This window comes from Strix aluco, chromosome 2, assembly GCF_031877795.1.
Source record: "Strix aluco isolate bStrAlu1 chromosome 2, bStrAlu1.hap1, whole genome shotgun sequence".
In the NCBI taxonomy this organism is placed as follows: domain Eukaryota; kingdom Metazoa; phylum Chordata; class Aves; order Strigiformes; family Strigidae; genus Strix; species Strix aluco.
This window is the reverse complement of record NC_133932.1, coordinates 101,273,252-101,289,240: the sequence shown is the minus strand read 5'-3', so window position 1 is coordinate 101,289,240 and position 15,989 is coordinate 101,273,252. Positions and strand designations below refer to the sequence as shown.

Here is a 15,989-nt window from a genome sequence, read left to right as displayed (position 1 = left end):
CAGAGGCCAAAGACCCATTGTTGGGATCTGTGGACCAGCCCGCTGTGAGGATGGAAAATTTTCAGGTAACAGAAATGTTTTCTTGCTCTTACTCTGTCTTTAAATAAAAATATGTGATTGCCATTAAATTTTAAGCATGAATTTAAAGCATACTTCCATTAAAAAAATGTTAAATGTTCTGTAGTGCTCCATGTAATCCTGAAATATTCCTCCAATATTTATGGTTCGGAACAAATGTCAAGTAGAATTAAATCCATAGGCCCACAATGTTTTTATTGCTTTTGAAGTGTTTTATGCTATGTCAATATAAAAAATATATTCTCTTTATCCTGTGTCCAGAAAACAAGCAAAGAAACAAAATAACCAAACAAAAAAACAACCAACCACAGGCAACTATGTAAGGATTACAGACCTCAGAAGCTTGTAGCTATATTACCAGGAAAAGACCACAGGATCCAAGAGGTTTAAAAAAGTGGCAGTCCATTCTCATTTTACTGCCAGTCATTTTGCTAATCTGAGCTACATAATTGCTTTGCCTAACTGAAAGGAGCCTTTAAACAGACAAGCCAATATAAATACTCAGATTGGAGACAGCTCTGTTTAATAACAGCAAGCATGTGTATAGAAGTATTTGTTTACCTCTGCTCATTTATGTCAAAATCAATTGTAATTAAACAGGAATCCAACCACAGAAGTAGTACTTTAGCTGATTGTTCTCATCAGAAGTGTCATATAGCCCCAGTGTTTAGGACATGTCAAAGCAGCCCATTATTTTTCTCCTGTAATAAATACTTACTTACAGTCTTTTCAGTTCTTTAGTAAAGGCAATTGCCTGTCTGAAATAAAAAAAAGACACCATTTCATATTAATTCTGCGAGGTTTTCTGGTCATATTACAGGAATTACTGACATTCTGAAAGGCAGAGTTAATTATATTCTCTACTAGACATTAGATGCCATTTATTGTCCATCTGTTTACACATACGTACAGAAAATATAGGTCTTTCATATCTATTCAAGGTATTAAAATATATAAAACTTACATTATTTTATTAGTCTAAGGCAAGTACTAGTGGTTTTTTTTATGTAGTGTGTTTGGGGTTAGACCAGAGAAATATAAGCTACAGAGGATTTTACACCTTGTTTCATTATTGTGTGAATTCTAGATGGAATTATTTTCAATAATGAACACAAATTCACAAAATCAAGGGTGAAATGAAACTCTCTCCAAGGAAGTCAGTGTGAACTCCATGTATGCATCAAAGGCAGATCTTTTTCTTTTTAATGTGAAACAAGGGTCAGAAAACATGTGCATTACTGTTCACCCTGTAATGCAATGAAGAATAGAGCATTTCAAGGGTGGAGGTAGATTGTATCAGCAGTGTGAAACCTCATGCTTCAAAAAGAAGACTATATACGTTTTAGAATGGGTCCTCCAGCGTATTTTTTATTTGGAGCTGTTAGCTGATAGCCATTCTAGTCAACTGAGCCAGCCAGTGACAATTAATGACTATTTTTTAGCTTCCATATTTATAGGAAAGAAGAAAAAAAAAAGGTCAGTTAGAAGGAGGTGTTTATGTGATAGTAAAGACTAAGCATCACCTGTTGAGAGAGAGTAAGAGTAAATAAAATATCTGAAAGATAGGCTAGCATTTCCTAAGCTAATAAAAAATAACAAAAGCTACTGACATTTTAAAATATTCACTGTTATTCATGTACTTATCTAGCCATATTCTTATTTAGCTTTCATCAATGAATGTATGGTAATACAAAGCTACATTTTTTTATATTTCACGAGTAAAAAGTTCTTAGAAAAGAATGCACTTGAATGACTATTTGCCAGATCAAATCTTGTAAATTATAATGATCTGAACTCTCTCTGCCTTGTTTAACTTCAAATACAATTTGATAACATCATTTACAAGTTTTGGAGAGGAATATGAGTGTATAGATATAGGTATAGTTATATGTCCAGGCTAGTGTATAGAGTAAATCAGTTTTTAAATAAATGTATATGCATATATACATATATGTTTTTAGATATATGTATATATGTATGTAAATACATGTATATACACATATATTTAAAATCTGATTTCCCCTATACACAAACCTGGACATTTACTATTACATTATATGGAGCACTTCAATACGGAGTATAGCGTTTTCATCTTACAAACATAGTGCATGAAATATTTCTTGAAAATATTTGTATGCTGATGTTTTATGTACATGGATTTTTTACTTTTCATTTGGCTCTCTGCTTTGTGTGTCTATGTGTAATTTAAATAATTAGGGTCCAATTAAATTAGAAAAAATATTGTATTTATTAACTGGGTTCAGTTAATAACAGTGACTGAGCCACTGTTCAAAAAAAAAATTATTGATTTTTTTCTTTGTTATCATTATGCAAATTTAATATAATTAGTGAGTTAAAGTAAGATATCTCAGTTTTAGCCGTTGAAAGGAGTCAGCTATCTAAAGCATTAATTAATTAACTATGTAGTGCAATATGTTTAGGGTGAAATTGGTACCCATATTTAATTCTTCACAATATTTATGAGGAAAGCAGGGGAAATTAAAGATAGCACAATAAACGTATCTTTTGCTTTAAGCTTGCTACAGAAGGCAGATGTTAACTACAGCTCTTCTGGTAATATAGAATAAAATACATAAGCTATGTCTTATGTTGCATCAAAATACATACCTTGCATTGCATTTTATATGTTGACAACATAACTTTCATCCTACACCATCTTAAATTTCTATCCAGTATACATTTCCTTTCTAGGTGACTGTTGTTTCCGGATAACTTGTTTCCTTTTCTTTCTATGGGTGATAAATTAGCAGTTCTTTTTTAGTGTATGTTCTCCCCTAAGTGCATAAAGCACTTCTGACTGTTTACGCTTAAAACTCCAGAGAGTTAGGAAAACCTCTAGGCGGCTTCTGTTTATTGTACACACTTGCACTGTTAAGGGTTTATTTTCAACAGGAGGGAGACAAGTATAGAGATAAAGACCGATGGTGCGTATCACTCTACCGGCACAACTTGCTGTACAGCACAGTGTATGACCTATTTTACATACATATATTTATATATTTACCTTTAAATTGATTCTATTTTCTCATATATACTAATTTGGCCCTTGGTGGTGATAGTTCACTTTGTGTTTATAGTTTCTGCTGTAAAAGTGCCTGTTCGATTTTCTTCACTGTCTACTAGCTGTAGCCATCAAAATTACAGGCTAATGGTGAGATGAGCAGCTTATACTGTATGATAATCAATACTCAGAATCTGTTTCCTATGATGTGACTTGAAAGAGTGAAGTGTAAAGACACAGATTTTCAAGACTAGATCACCAAAGCTCATGCAATGCAGGTGGTTTTCATTTCAAGGTCATTCAGTATTTGTTTCTTCTTCTTTTTTGGCTTCATATTTAATTCAGTCACTGCTAGGATGCCCAGGGAGCAGAAATGGAAAGTTAGTCGATACTGTGAGTATGAATGCAAGTATAAAAACTGCTTTAGCAAATGCAGGAAATGAGAAGGGGAAGGAAGATATGGCATGCAATATATATAACATATATATGCTATATGATATATATCTCTTAGAGACTGCCAGCAAACTTGTATTTTTATTGGCAGTAATGAATAATGTAAATACTCTGTAAGAGTTATCCTCATACCCAGTCTATGTGTACGCACATGCATAAAAGCTAAGAATTTAAAATCATATAACGTAACTTGGTTATAACAAAATTAACCCAATGAGTCTAGAAAATCTCAAATCATAGTTTATGGCACAGTTCTGAATACCTAGTGTAGTTAACTTATTTCCAGTGGCTGAGAACTTTTATGATCTTTATCTTTCATCTGATGCTTGTTCATTTCGATTTCAGTTCAGGGAATAATTTTATTATTATTTTTTAAACAAATACAGTTCAGTCAAGTTTTCAAATAAGAGAGAATGTCGAAATAAAATTTCCCAGTTGTATATTTCATATGCATATATATATGTTGTCAATGTAAATAGCAGGGAATTGTATATAAATATATGAACATTTATTTAATGTATTTTAAAATAATATGACACAGAACTACTGCCTGAAAGACAGGAAGAGTTTCCCTTCTATACATGGTCTTTTTGCGGCTTAACGCAATAGGCTGTAATGTATTGAAATCTCAGTTGTGTTCACTGATGGTCTCCCAGTATACTATGAGTTCTTGACACATTAAATATGGTTAGAAAGTTTTACAGTAAGTGCTATTTTTTTTTTTTTTTTGTAAAAGAAAGGAGCAAAGAGGAGTCCTGCTTTGATGGAATAATTGAAAAGAGAGCAACAGAGAGGAGTGCTGGTCCATTGATTGTACAGTTCTGAGCATTTTATGGTAGTTAACATGTAGCATGTTTTTATTTTCATCATTTGTTAAATTATTTACATAACTTCATGCAAAGGATAGTTAAGTCTACAAAATAAAACAGTTAGTTGGAAAGCTGATTAATTCCTTAGGGAAACCTTTAAAAGTGCCAGAAACCTTTTACTCGGCCTTGTCATGAGTTCCATATAAGAGAAAAATAATTTTAGATATGATTAAAGAAAATCCTAAACAAGACAAATGTTATTTCTACTTACTATGTAGGCCCACTTCTAAAGCTAGAGGCTGAGCTTGCCACAAATCTATTCTGTAGGATTAGGAGGAAGAGAAAAAGAACAAAATGAATTAATAGCAAACATTTGCAAAATCTAAAGTTCTAGAATTAACATTGACTTAGGGCATTTTTTTTTTGTTTGTTTATTTCTGTTGTATTTCTGTGACAAAATGTAATCAAACCTGGCTAGTATTAACTATTGCCCATCCCATATTAAAGCTTGGAACCTTCTTCTCCAGTGCTGTTGCCCAATCTGTGTTTTAAAACATATTGATTTGGTTTGTTTTGTGGAGTTTTATTTTTTCCTTTTTTTGAGAGAGAGAGAGACTAGCAGTTTCACTTAGATGTTTTAAGCAGCAGCTGTTTGATGCTGTAGAAGTTCTGGAAAACTACATACAGAGAACTTTAGTGGAGGTGAACTAATGAGTGGAATGAGGTGTGTAGCAATGTCCTTTATTTGTATGGCTTCCTTTTCATTAAGCAATTGTCACCGCATATGTTGTCTCTATGGTTATGCATACCAATATCATGTCATTCAAGCGAAGTAAAATCAACTACCACAAACTTAAATCTCTTCCTTAAACTCTTCTCAGTTCTGCCACTGTGTTACTGTCCCAGGGTTGTGGTCATCTTTTACTCTTGCTTTTCATTATGATAATTCTGATTTTTATTGTACACTAAAAACAGCATTCAGCTTACTTTTCCTTGGAGGTCATAGAATCATAGGATGGTTTTGGTTGGAAGCGACCTTGAAAGATCATCTAGTTCAATCCCCATGCCATGGCCAGGACATCCTTCATTAGATCAGGTTCCTCAAAGCCCCTTCAACATGATTTTGAAATCTTCCAATGATGGGGCATCCACAGCTTCTCTGGCAAAGCTCTTCCACCATCTCACCACCCTCATATTAAAGTTTCTTCTTCATGTGCAATCTAAATTTACCTTCTTTCAGTTCATGCAGCCCAGGATACAATTGGCTATCTGGCCTGCGAGTGCACATTGCCAGCTCATGTCCAATTTTTCATCCACTGGTATCCCCAAGTCCTTCTCCTCTCAATCCATTCATCCCCCAGTCTGCATTGATACTGGTGATTTCCCTGATGCAGATGCAGGACCTTGCACTTGGACTTGTTGAACTTCATGAGGTTCACATGGACTCACTCCTCAATCCTGTCAAGGCCCCTCTGAATGGCATAGAATCATAGAATCTTAGAATCGTAGAATAGTTTGGGTTGGAAGGGACCTTAAAGATCACCTAGTTCCAACCCTCCTGCCATGGGCAGGGACACCTTCCACTAGAGCAGGTTGCTCAAAACCCTGTCCAACCTGGCCTTGAACACTTCCAGGGATGGAGCATCCACAACTCCTCTGGGCAACCTGTGCCACTGTCTTGCCACCCTCATAGTAAAGAATTTCTTCATTATATCTAATCTAAATCTACCCTCTTTCAGTTTAAAACCATTACCCCTTGTCCTATCACTACACTCCCTGATAGAGTCCCTCCCCATCTTTTCTGTAGGCCCCCTTTAAGTATTGGAAGGCTGCTATAAGGTCTCCCTGGACCCTTCTCTTCTCCAGGCTGAACAAACCCAACTCTCAGCCTGTTCTCACAGAGGAGGAGCTCCAGCTCTGTGATCATAGTCATGGCCCTTCTCTGGACTCGCTCAAGCAGGTCCATGTCTTCTTATGTTTGGGTCCCCGGAGCTGGACACAGTACTGCAGGTGGGGTCTCATGAGATCAGAGTAGAGGGGGAGAATCACCTCCCTTGACCTGTTGACCATGTTTCTCTTGATGCAGTCCAGGATACAGTTGGCTTTCTGGACTGCGAGTGCACATTGCTGACTCATAGTCATTTTTCTCTCCACTAATACCCCCAAGTCCTTCTCTGCAGGGCTGCTCTCAATCCACTCATCGCCCAGCCTGTATTTGTGCAAGGGATTGTCTCGATCCATGTGCAGGACCTTGATGAACTTTGTGAGGTTTGCACGGGCCCACCTTTCAAGCCTGTCCAGGTCCTTCTGGATGGCATCCCTTCCCTCCAGTGTGTCAACCACACCCACATCTTGGTGTCATCAGCAAACTTGCTAATGGTGCACTTAATCCCACTGTCCATGTCACCAACAAAGATGTTAAAGAGCTCTGATCCCAATACTGATCCCTGAGGAACACCACTAGTCACTGGTCCCCACTTGGCCATTCAGCCACTCTTTGATTGTGATCACCCAGGCAATTCCTTATCCACCGAGTGGTCCATCCATCAAATCCATGTCTCTCTAATTTAGAGACAAAGATGTCATGTGGGACATGTCAAATGCTTTGCACAAGTACTGGTAGATGATGTTAGTTGCTCTTCCCTTATCCAACAACGCTGTGAGACTGTTGTAGAAGACCACCAAATTTGTCAGAAGTGATTTGCCCTTAGTGAAGCCATGTTGGCTGTTACCAATCACCTCCTTATTTTCCATATGCCCGAACACAATTTTCAGGAGGAACTGCTCCATGATCCTGCCAGGCACAGAGAGGAGACTGACTGGCTTGTAGTTTCCCATGTCCTCCTTTTTTTCCTTTTTTAAAAATGGGAGTTATGTTTCCCCTTTTCCAGACAGCAGGAACTTCACCTGACTACCACAGCTTCTCTAATATGATGGATAGTGGCTTAACCACTTAATCTGCCAGTACCTTCAGGACCCATGGATGCATCTCACCAGGTCTCATGGACTTGTGCACCTTCAGGTTCCTTAGATGTTCTTGAACGTGATCTTTTCCTACAGTGGGTGGTTCTTCATTTTCCCAATCCCTGCCTTTGCCTTCTACAACTTGGGCAGTGTGACTGGAGCACTTGCTGGTGAAGACTGAGGCAACAAAGTCATTGAGTACCTCAGCCTTTTCCATGTCCCTGGTAACCAGGTCTCACAGTTCCTTCTGGAGAGGGCCCACATTTTCCCTAGTCTTCTTTTTATCACCAATATACCAGTAGAAGGTTTTCTTGTTGTCCCTGGCCAGATTTAATTCTCTTAGGACTTTGGCCTTCCTAACCTGATCCATGGTTGCTTGGACAATTTCTCTGTTATTCCTCCCAGCCTACCTGTCCTTACTTCCACCCTCAGTAGGCTTCCTTTTTGTGTTGCAGTCTGTCCAGGATCTCTTTGTTCATCCATGCAGGCCTCCTGGCATTCTTACCCAACTTCCTCTTTTTTGGGATGCATCACTTCTGAGCTTGGAGGAGGTGATCCTTGAATATTAACCAGCTTTCTTGGGCCCGTCTTCCCTCCAGAGCTTTATCCCATACTACTCTGCCAAGCAGATCCCTGAAGAGGCCAAAGTCTGCTCTCTTGAATACTGGGTAGAGAGCTTGCTGTGTGCCCTCCTCACCACCCTAAGGATCTTGAACTCCATCATTTCATGGTTGGTGTAACCAATGCCACCCTTGAGCTTCACCTTCCCCACTAGCCCCTCACTGTTGGTGAGAACAAGGTCCAGCATAGCAGTTCTCCTTGTTGGCTTCTCTGTCACTTGGAGAAGGGAGTTATCATCAAGTCATTCCAGGAACCTCCTGTATTGTTCCTGCTCTGCTGTGTTGTCCCTCCAACAGATATTGAGGTGGTTGAAGTTCCCTGTGAGGACCAGGGCTTGTGAACGTAAGGCTGCTCCTATCTGTCTATATAGGGCCTCATCCTCTTGGTCTTCCTGGTTGGGTGGCCTGTATCAGACCCCCCACTATAATGTCACCTATCCCTGCCCTCCCTTGAATCCTGACCCAGTCGGTTCCTCACCCATCCCCAGGCAGAGCACCATGCACTCCAGCTGGTCACTGACATAGAGGACGACACCCCCTCCTCATCTCCCTTACCTGTCCTTCCTAAAGAGCCTGTATCCTGCCACTAGATTAGTCAGACACAATCTGCCCTTGGTGAAGCCATAGCATCTGTCTCTAATCACATCCCTGTCTTCCATATGTTTTGATATACCTTCCAGGAAGAATCTGTTCTATGATCTTAACAGGCACAAAGGTGAGGCTGACTCACCTCTGTGAATTTTATATTTAAAGCTTTTCTGTTACATTCTTTTCCTCAAAAATCACTCTGTGTTATCCTCTCCCTGTACCTCATTCTCGCTTGTGATATTTTTTTAGGGTTTACACCAGCCTTAGATTTTAAACTCTTTAAGGAAGGGAACATCTATACAGCATGACACTTTTTCACAGAACTGTATCATTAACAAGTACCAGTTCTGAGTAAATTCTCTCACCCCGATTTAACTGATTATTGTGATATAAGATAATTTTATTTAAATTTAAGTCACATTTATTCATGTCTCTTTAGAAACGTGGACAGTTAAAGCTCTTTACGTTATTGGATTCTCACAGATCACCTTTGGTGTTTCTTCTGTCTCAGATTTCTGCAGTGCAACTGTCCATGAATCTGGTGGTGATATTCTAAGATTACTAGGATTTTAGTTTCTATTTTAGAAAGGTGATGATCACTTAAATTTTCCCTGTCTTTGTGTCAACAAGTTTGTTCTGCTTTTCTAAAGACCTGTAGTGCATGTCTCTGTGTGTTTTATTCTTGTTACAGATTCTTACATTTAAAGGTATACTCATAGATTTTGTCTAACTGTAATTCCATTTTGTAAATACTAAATTCCTCAAGTAAAATTAATATTTGAACCTGTCTGCCCATTTTGGTGGAAGAAAATGCTTAATCGCTAAAGACCAGTGTATAGCTGATTGAAACCTAGACATGATAAAAGGATTTATTCTATCAGTATTCACTAAAGAGTACTGAGAAGAAGAAAAAGAAAGCAACTTGGATCAGAGCTGTTTTTTTCTAAAAAATTTAAGCAGTATTTCTGGAATTTTTTTTATTCGTGATGTTGGGTTAGAGTCATCTGTACAATTATAAAATGGTAAATGGTGGCCCAAACGTATTCTGTTAGTGTAAAATGACAGATAAGAGAAGGTTTTTGAAGTGGAAATTTTTCTTTGAATTGTAGAACAGGAAGTATCAAAATTTATGTTCTAAAAATGTGAATAAAAATATCTTATTTAAACATATCCTTTAAAGAAATAAGAATATAGAAATCCTACCTGAAAACGTTATCAGTTCAAATAGTGTGTCACGGTTTGTCATTCTTCCAAATTGTATGTATTGAGCAAATCCATTTTCACTTACTTGCACCAAAACAAAAAAGAGGAAAACTGATTACGTGATCCATACTCATGTCTAATAAAATTGCAATATGCACTTTTTGACAAGCTTATATTTAATGCATACTGATGGAAAATTCTAGTTCTCTGTTCTCAGCAGGAAAAGTAGGGTTTTTAAGAAAACCTTTTTATTTTGTGGCTGTCACACAACATAACAATTATAAATGAAATGGAGGTGACAAAAATGAAAAGCCAACTTGCTGATTTTTATGAAGTGTTTGTATTTCCAGAAAGACAGTCATTGCTCAGTTATTTGATTTGAAAAATTAATCCTGATAATGCCTTTTGAATTCCTTAAGTACTGTTCACTCTTTTCTAGGATGAGTTTTACAGAACAAAGACTAACAGATTTCTACAGCAGATTAGTTTACAGATGGAGCTCAATTCCACTGAGAATGATTCTCTAATGACCCCTTTATACTTCCATTGGGTTGTGTGAATGCTTTAATATGTAGAGAACAGAGTTAAATAAATCTATTGTCTCAACTAACAGGTTTATGCAATCCTTCTGAAATATTTTAATTATAGCTTCTTCTTTTTCTCCATAATTAAGAAATGAGATGTCAAGTAAGCCCATCATGTGTTGATCATAGCCTATCCATTAGTTTAAAGAAATCCACCTATACTTAGAGTTTTTTCTCTTTCTCCTTTGTTTTACAGAGCAAGAAGAATGTGTTAACTGCACAGATGAATGCAGAGTGCTTGGTCATTCTGACAGGTGTTGGATGCCACAGTTCCCTGCAGCCAGTCAGGCTGAGAATGCAGATTATCGCACAAATCTCTTTGTACCCACAGTTGAAGCTAATGTTGAGACTGAGACATATGAAACTGTGAATCCCACTGGGAAAAAGACTTTTTGTACATTTGGGAAAGACAAGAGAGAGCACACTATTCTCATTGCCAATGTTAAACCTTACTTAAAAGCCAAACGTGCCCTGAGTCCTCTGCTTCAGGAGGTTCCCTCAGCATCGAGCAGCCCAACCAAGACATGCATTGAGCCTTGCACCTCAACAAAAGGACCACTGGATGGTTGTGAAGTGAAATCAGGAGCCTTGGCTGAACCAAGCAGCCAGTACTTGTCAACTGACAGTCAGTATCTATCGCCTAGTAAACAGTCAAAAGACACTCCCTTCATTGCATCAGATCAGATGGCTAGGGCCTTTGCAGATGTGCATTCCCGAGTGAGCCGAGACTCGAGTGAGATGGACTCTGTTCTGGAGCAGTTAGACCGTTCAGCCCGGGATCTAGGCAGGGAGTCGGTGGATGCCGAGGAAGTTGTGAGAGAAATAGACAAGCTCTTGCAGGACTGTCGGGGAAGTGACCCTGTGGCCATCAGAAAGTGAGGGGGAAAATAAGGACAGGCTGGCAGTAACGTTTCTCTTCTGCTGATTAAAAGTAAATAAATAAATAAATCCCCCGGTTGTAACCCATTTAAAGGAATGAAGGAAGACCAATGCTGCTTTAAGGCTTTTAGTGAACATCTGAAGTGCCCACAAGTATGTTCTTTTCACTGCTCTTTCTTTTTGACAGATAACACTGGTTTCATTTTGACCAAACTTTCATTAGGACAGAGTCAAGTACATTAAGAACAAAACGAAAGAAGGAAAGATGGTGCCATTTTGACAATCTGATAGGAAGGTGTGAGAAAGGTGGAATGGAAATACGTCTGATACTTTAAGACTGTCCTCAATAGCTGATGCTGACTTTACTGTTTACTTATAAACCCCAAGAAAAACAGGGTTGAATAATTCTGATCTGTGGTGGATTTCCAGCAGTCACCACAGGCTTCTACTGAAAGTCCTAAAAAGAGTTCTTGTAGTAGTCCAAGCGACGCCAAACATTAACATTCATTTGTGGTAAACATTTATGTACAAAGTTATCTGCCACAAATATGAAAAAAAAGAAGAACAAGAAAACAAAAAACCCATTCCAGATCATTATTCAACAAAACATATCCTGATCATTAGTAAAACACTTCATATCATATTAAGGTTAAATGTAAAATGATATAGTCCATCTTGTCCTGCACACACATAAGCTAATTCACTTGATTAAAAAGAAGAAAAAGATTTTAATATCTATTTAGCGTTTTAGTGTCCAACAAAACCATAAATACTTAGCAGTAAGTTTTAAAAGAAGTGAAGCAAAATAAAGTTTGAAAAAAAATAGTTACCTTTAAGGGTAATACACAAAAGAAATTAACATTAATAACACTTTTTTATTCATTTGTGGACACTAAAATAGCTCAGGAAAGTGAAAATGTCTTAGACATACACAAAAATCACATGATCATTTAAATGTGCAAATGTAAGAAGATTCAGTGTGTTTACATCAAATGACATATTTTTATTGATTTATTGCAGATTCAGTGCATATGAGCCAAATTGTTGAGTGTATAAGAGCTATATTGTGTATTTTATTAAATTAATATATAGTTGTGTTGCAAAAATATTTGGGCTTATATTGTAAATGGCAAGTGTTGCCTCAGTAGCTGTCGAACTCTATGAGTTTTGTTTTTTCCTGCTTCCTTTTCCCCATGGATTGTGGGAAGCAGTGCCTCAGAGCAAAGTCTCTTGTTTAATGTATGGTCTACGAAGTACTGCAGTACATAATCTGTTCAAAATGTGTTTGAGTGAGCTGATGGAGCTAACTGAACGGCCTACAAATACATCCATCAGTCATGGTTATGTGCAAGTCCTTGTAGAAGCTTCTATTGCAAACCCATGTTTAATAACAAAAATTACACTCGAACCAACATCTGAAACCTCGTTTTTTGGGTTTTGTTTTTGGTTTTTTTTTTTCCCAAACACATGCAGCCAGCCTGTTTAATGCAGGATAGTTGATTGACTTCTTAAGAGATGCCACCATTTTCAAAGTTTTGCTGTTAAGTTCATAGAGCTGCAAAACATGTCAGTGCCAAAGTGTCATGGGCTTTATTTTATCCAATTCTCTAGAATGTGCAATTGCTTACTGCAGTTCTAGATACACACTGCTTATTTTGGGAGTGGATTTAGTTTGGTTTTCATTGGTTCTGAAAAGTATTTGCAGAATAACTTGGGATATAGTTTCTACTTTTTATTATTTTTTTAAGGGTGTTTTTATTGCATTTGAAAAATTCAAAATTGCCTTCAGATGAAAATTACAAAGCAACTCACATTCAAAATGAATTTGCACAGAACAAGAAGAAGCAGAAGAATAAAATGTTTAACTCAGGATTTGCCCCTTACATACTTCAGATACTCTGTTGGAAATACCACTACAGTGTATTGTTTAAAATGGTGTATTGGGTTTATTAAATTTAATCTCTAATATACAAACATATATAAAAGAGTTTGGCAATCTCAAATCCCACAAAGCCATAGTTTTCACCAATTCAAGAAAGAAAATTGACCCAACATCTTGTTTTGATGTTGGGATTGCTGTTAAATGCTGATTTTAGCTAGTCAGTCCTACAATGAATTGTCTTTGGGAGACAACCATTCTGACAGTTTGCTTTTAGCTCCTTCTGTTTAAAAAGGCTACAATTACGTGTAAAAAAGGGATCTTGTACATGTTTTATCAAGCTACTCTCCATGTTTTGGACAATTTATGTATCTAAAATGTGGTGTTGTCTGTGTTATATAATTTTAATTTTTTTTGGCCAGGAGACCCAAGATTGGTTTTGCTTGATAGCTTGATAGCTTGAAATTCCATAGTGGAGAGGATTTCTTATTGTTTGATCAGTCTCTTATACGTATTTCCGTGGTGCCCATCACCTCAGTGTCTGTGCACCAAGTCTTTAGCTCTGCCAGTGAGATCCATTATTCAGCAGAATCTAAGCCAGTATGTAAATGCAGTCAAGTGATGGAGATTTGTGTATTTTATAAATGATTTTAACACTGAGTAACCAATTGTACAATTCATTGTATGTTTCTGAAGACATAAAACCACAACATTCTGAGAAAGGGCTGTGCCAATGTAAGAGGAATTTACCTTAAGGCTCTCTGTCACTAGTGATTTACTAGCTTTAGCTGTTTAACACATTATCTGTATTTAGTAGTGATTATTTATTTACCACTCTGAGGTAATTCAGAATTCATGACTCACAGCTTTATAGAAGAGTTTAGGAAATCTTGCTTTTATTTAATTTGGCTGACAACTGCCTTGTGTTGTAGATCTCTGGCATACTGCTTCCAATAAGGATATCCCAGGTTAGAAAATCTGTTTCACAATTTAGAATAGATACATAATGAACCAATAAACCAGCAGAACTTACAGAACATGAGTTTTGCTGGTTCAGTCAAAATTAACATGACTGTGGTGAAGGAAGTACTACACACAAAATAACTTAAAAAGTATTTTTTCTCCATGGTATCTCTACTGTCACCACTGGAGAAAGAGGCAGCAATGAAAGATAAAGTTTATGAGTTATTTCTCTCATTCCTTACATACATGTTTTATAAGACTGAAAGAAAGTATCTGCCACATGATTATAAAGAAGTGGTGGAGTTAAGGGAGGCAAGTTAAGTAACTAATGAAATTGTAGCGTACACTGTGAATAGCAAATAAGGCCTTCTATATCTTTTTTTTTTTAATTAATGAAAGCCAGCAACTGGGAGTTCCTTAAACAATTGGCCAATCAAATCAGGACTCAAAATCAGACCTTTCTTTTCCTGTTTTTTTTTCTTGGCATATTTATCAGGAAAGAGATTCTCCTGAACTGTGATTTGCTACTTGAGAATATAGGTTTCCCAGTCCAAGTTACCCCTGGAAGTCAAACATTGCTCATAGTAGAGCAAGATGCATCATTCAAACAAACTTTCAACTTGCTTGCTGTCCAATGGAAGGGAAATTGCTGAGGTCAAGAAGGAGTCTGAAACCTAGCATTATATATGCGCACTCATTATTGTTTAATTACTTTCTTTTGACATCAAGCAGTGATTATTATTGCATTAATTCAAACGGGAGTTTTGGCTATCGAGATTTGTTGATTTGAAGTGTAATTGAATGAAACCTGATTAAGGTTTTGACTTCTCTGGCCCAATCGTGATACAGGTTGGCATTCACATTTATCAGCCCCTGTCTCCCCATATGGCTCAAAGTTGCACCAATGACTGGTGAATGACAAAAACCAAACAAAAGCAGCATACATTGTATGGATTATCTCAACCGCTATTGTTTAATGGCTGTGTTTAATGTGACCTATCTGGAAAATGAGGACTACGAATAAAAAGCAATTACTAATAGTGGTGTTGCCTGCTTTTGCATTCATTAACACAGAAGAAATGTGTTAAACACTGCATACCACAGGGAGCCTGATGGTAATTACTTTGGAAAAGCAACTTGGGGCAATGTGGCTGTTACAGATAGTTAACAGTTTGCCAAAAAAATGACAGTTCCTGCTTCATTTATTAGAAATGTGTAACTGTTTTCTCTCAACAGGAAGGTGGTGAAGAGTTTTCATCAAGCTGGGTAGGTTTATCTTTTAAGCAGCTGATGTGCTGAATCCCTACAGGCTGTTATTTGCTCATGGAAACATGAAGCAGGATAAAGGATAGTTTGGTTTAGTACACTGGTGTGAATTCACCAAAAGTGTTATAAATGAGGGTATAAGTTCTCAAAGACCATTAGCCCAACATGAAAGATCAAAACACTGTTTGAGTATAGAAGTGGAGAAAAAAATCTGAAGAATGTAAAGAGTTGGTTTTTGTTTTGTTTTATAAATGTGTCTTTGTTAAGAGCCTGAGTAATAGAGGTAAATAATTTTTTTCATGTTGCTGTAAACAATGTGACAAAATGCTGGGAAAATATGACTAAGTTCTACGTCTGGTTGTTTGAGTTCGTTGTTATAATTTAACACTTTCATTAACCTCTTTTTGTTTGGTTGGTTTTTGTTCTGTTTGAGCATCATGATCAGTCCCTCAGAATATGTGGCCCTTTCTGTCTGCTCCTGTGTGACTGTAGCAATGACATACCAAATAGTGTAAAGCCTCCACACCTGATTTTTTTTTGTTTTTCAGGGAGTTTAATTTGGACTTTGTTTGGGTTTTTTTACCAATAATTAAGACATTGCTTTTGACAGTTAAATAGAATTTTAGTTTGTTCAGAATACTACAGGTATTATGAAGACATGTGTTAGTCCTGCAGGCAGAA

At 37.1% G+C, this 15,989-nt stretch overlaps 1 protein-coding gene across 1 annotated transcript; it reads left to right on the top strand.

The window, feature by feature from the left end:
* On the top strand, positions 1 to 15,079 carry LOC141919630 (protocadherin-17-like). The gene is made up of 2 exons (XM_074815572.1): positions 1 to 65; positions 10,518 to 15,079. The coding sequence occupies exon 2, from the start codon at positions 10,583 to 10,585 to the stop codon at positions 11,198 to 11,200; it is 618 nt and encodes a 205-aa protein (XP_074671673.1). The 5' UTR covers positions 1 to 65; positions 10,518 to 10,582; the 3' UTR covers positions 11,201 to 15,079.
* The last annotated feature ends 910 nt before the right edge of the window (positions 15,080 to 15,989 follow it).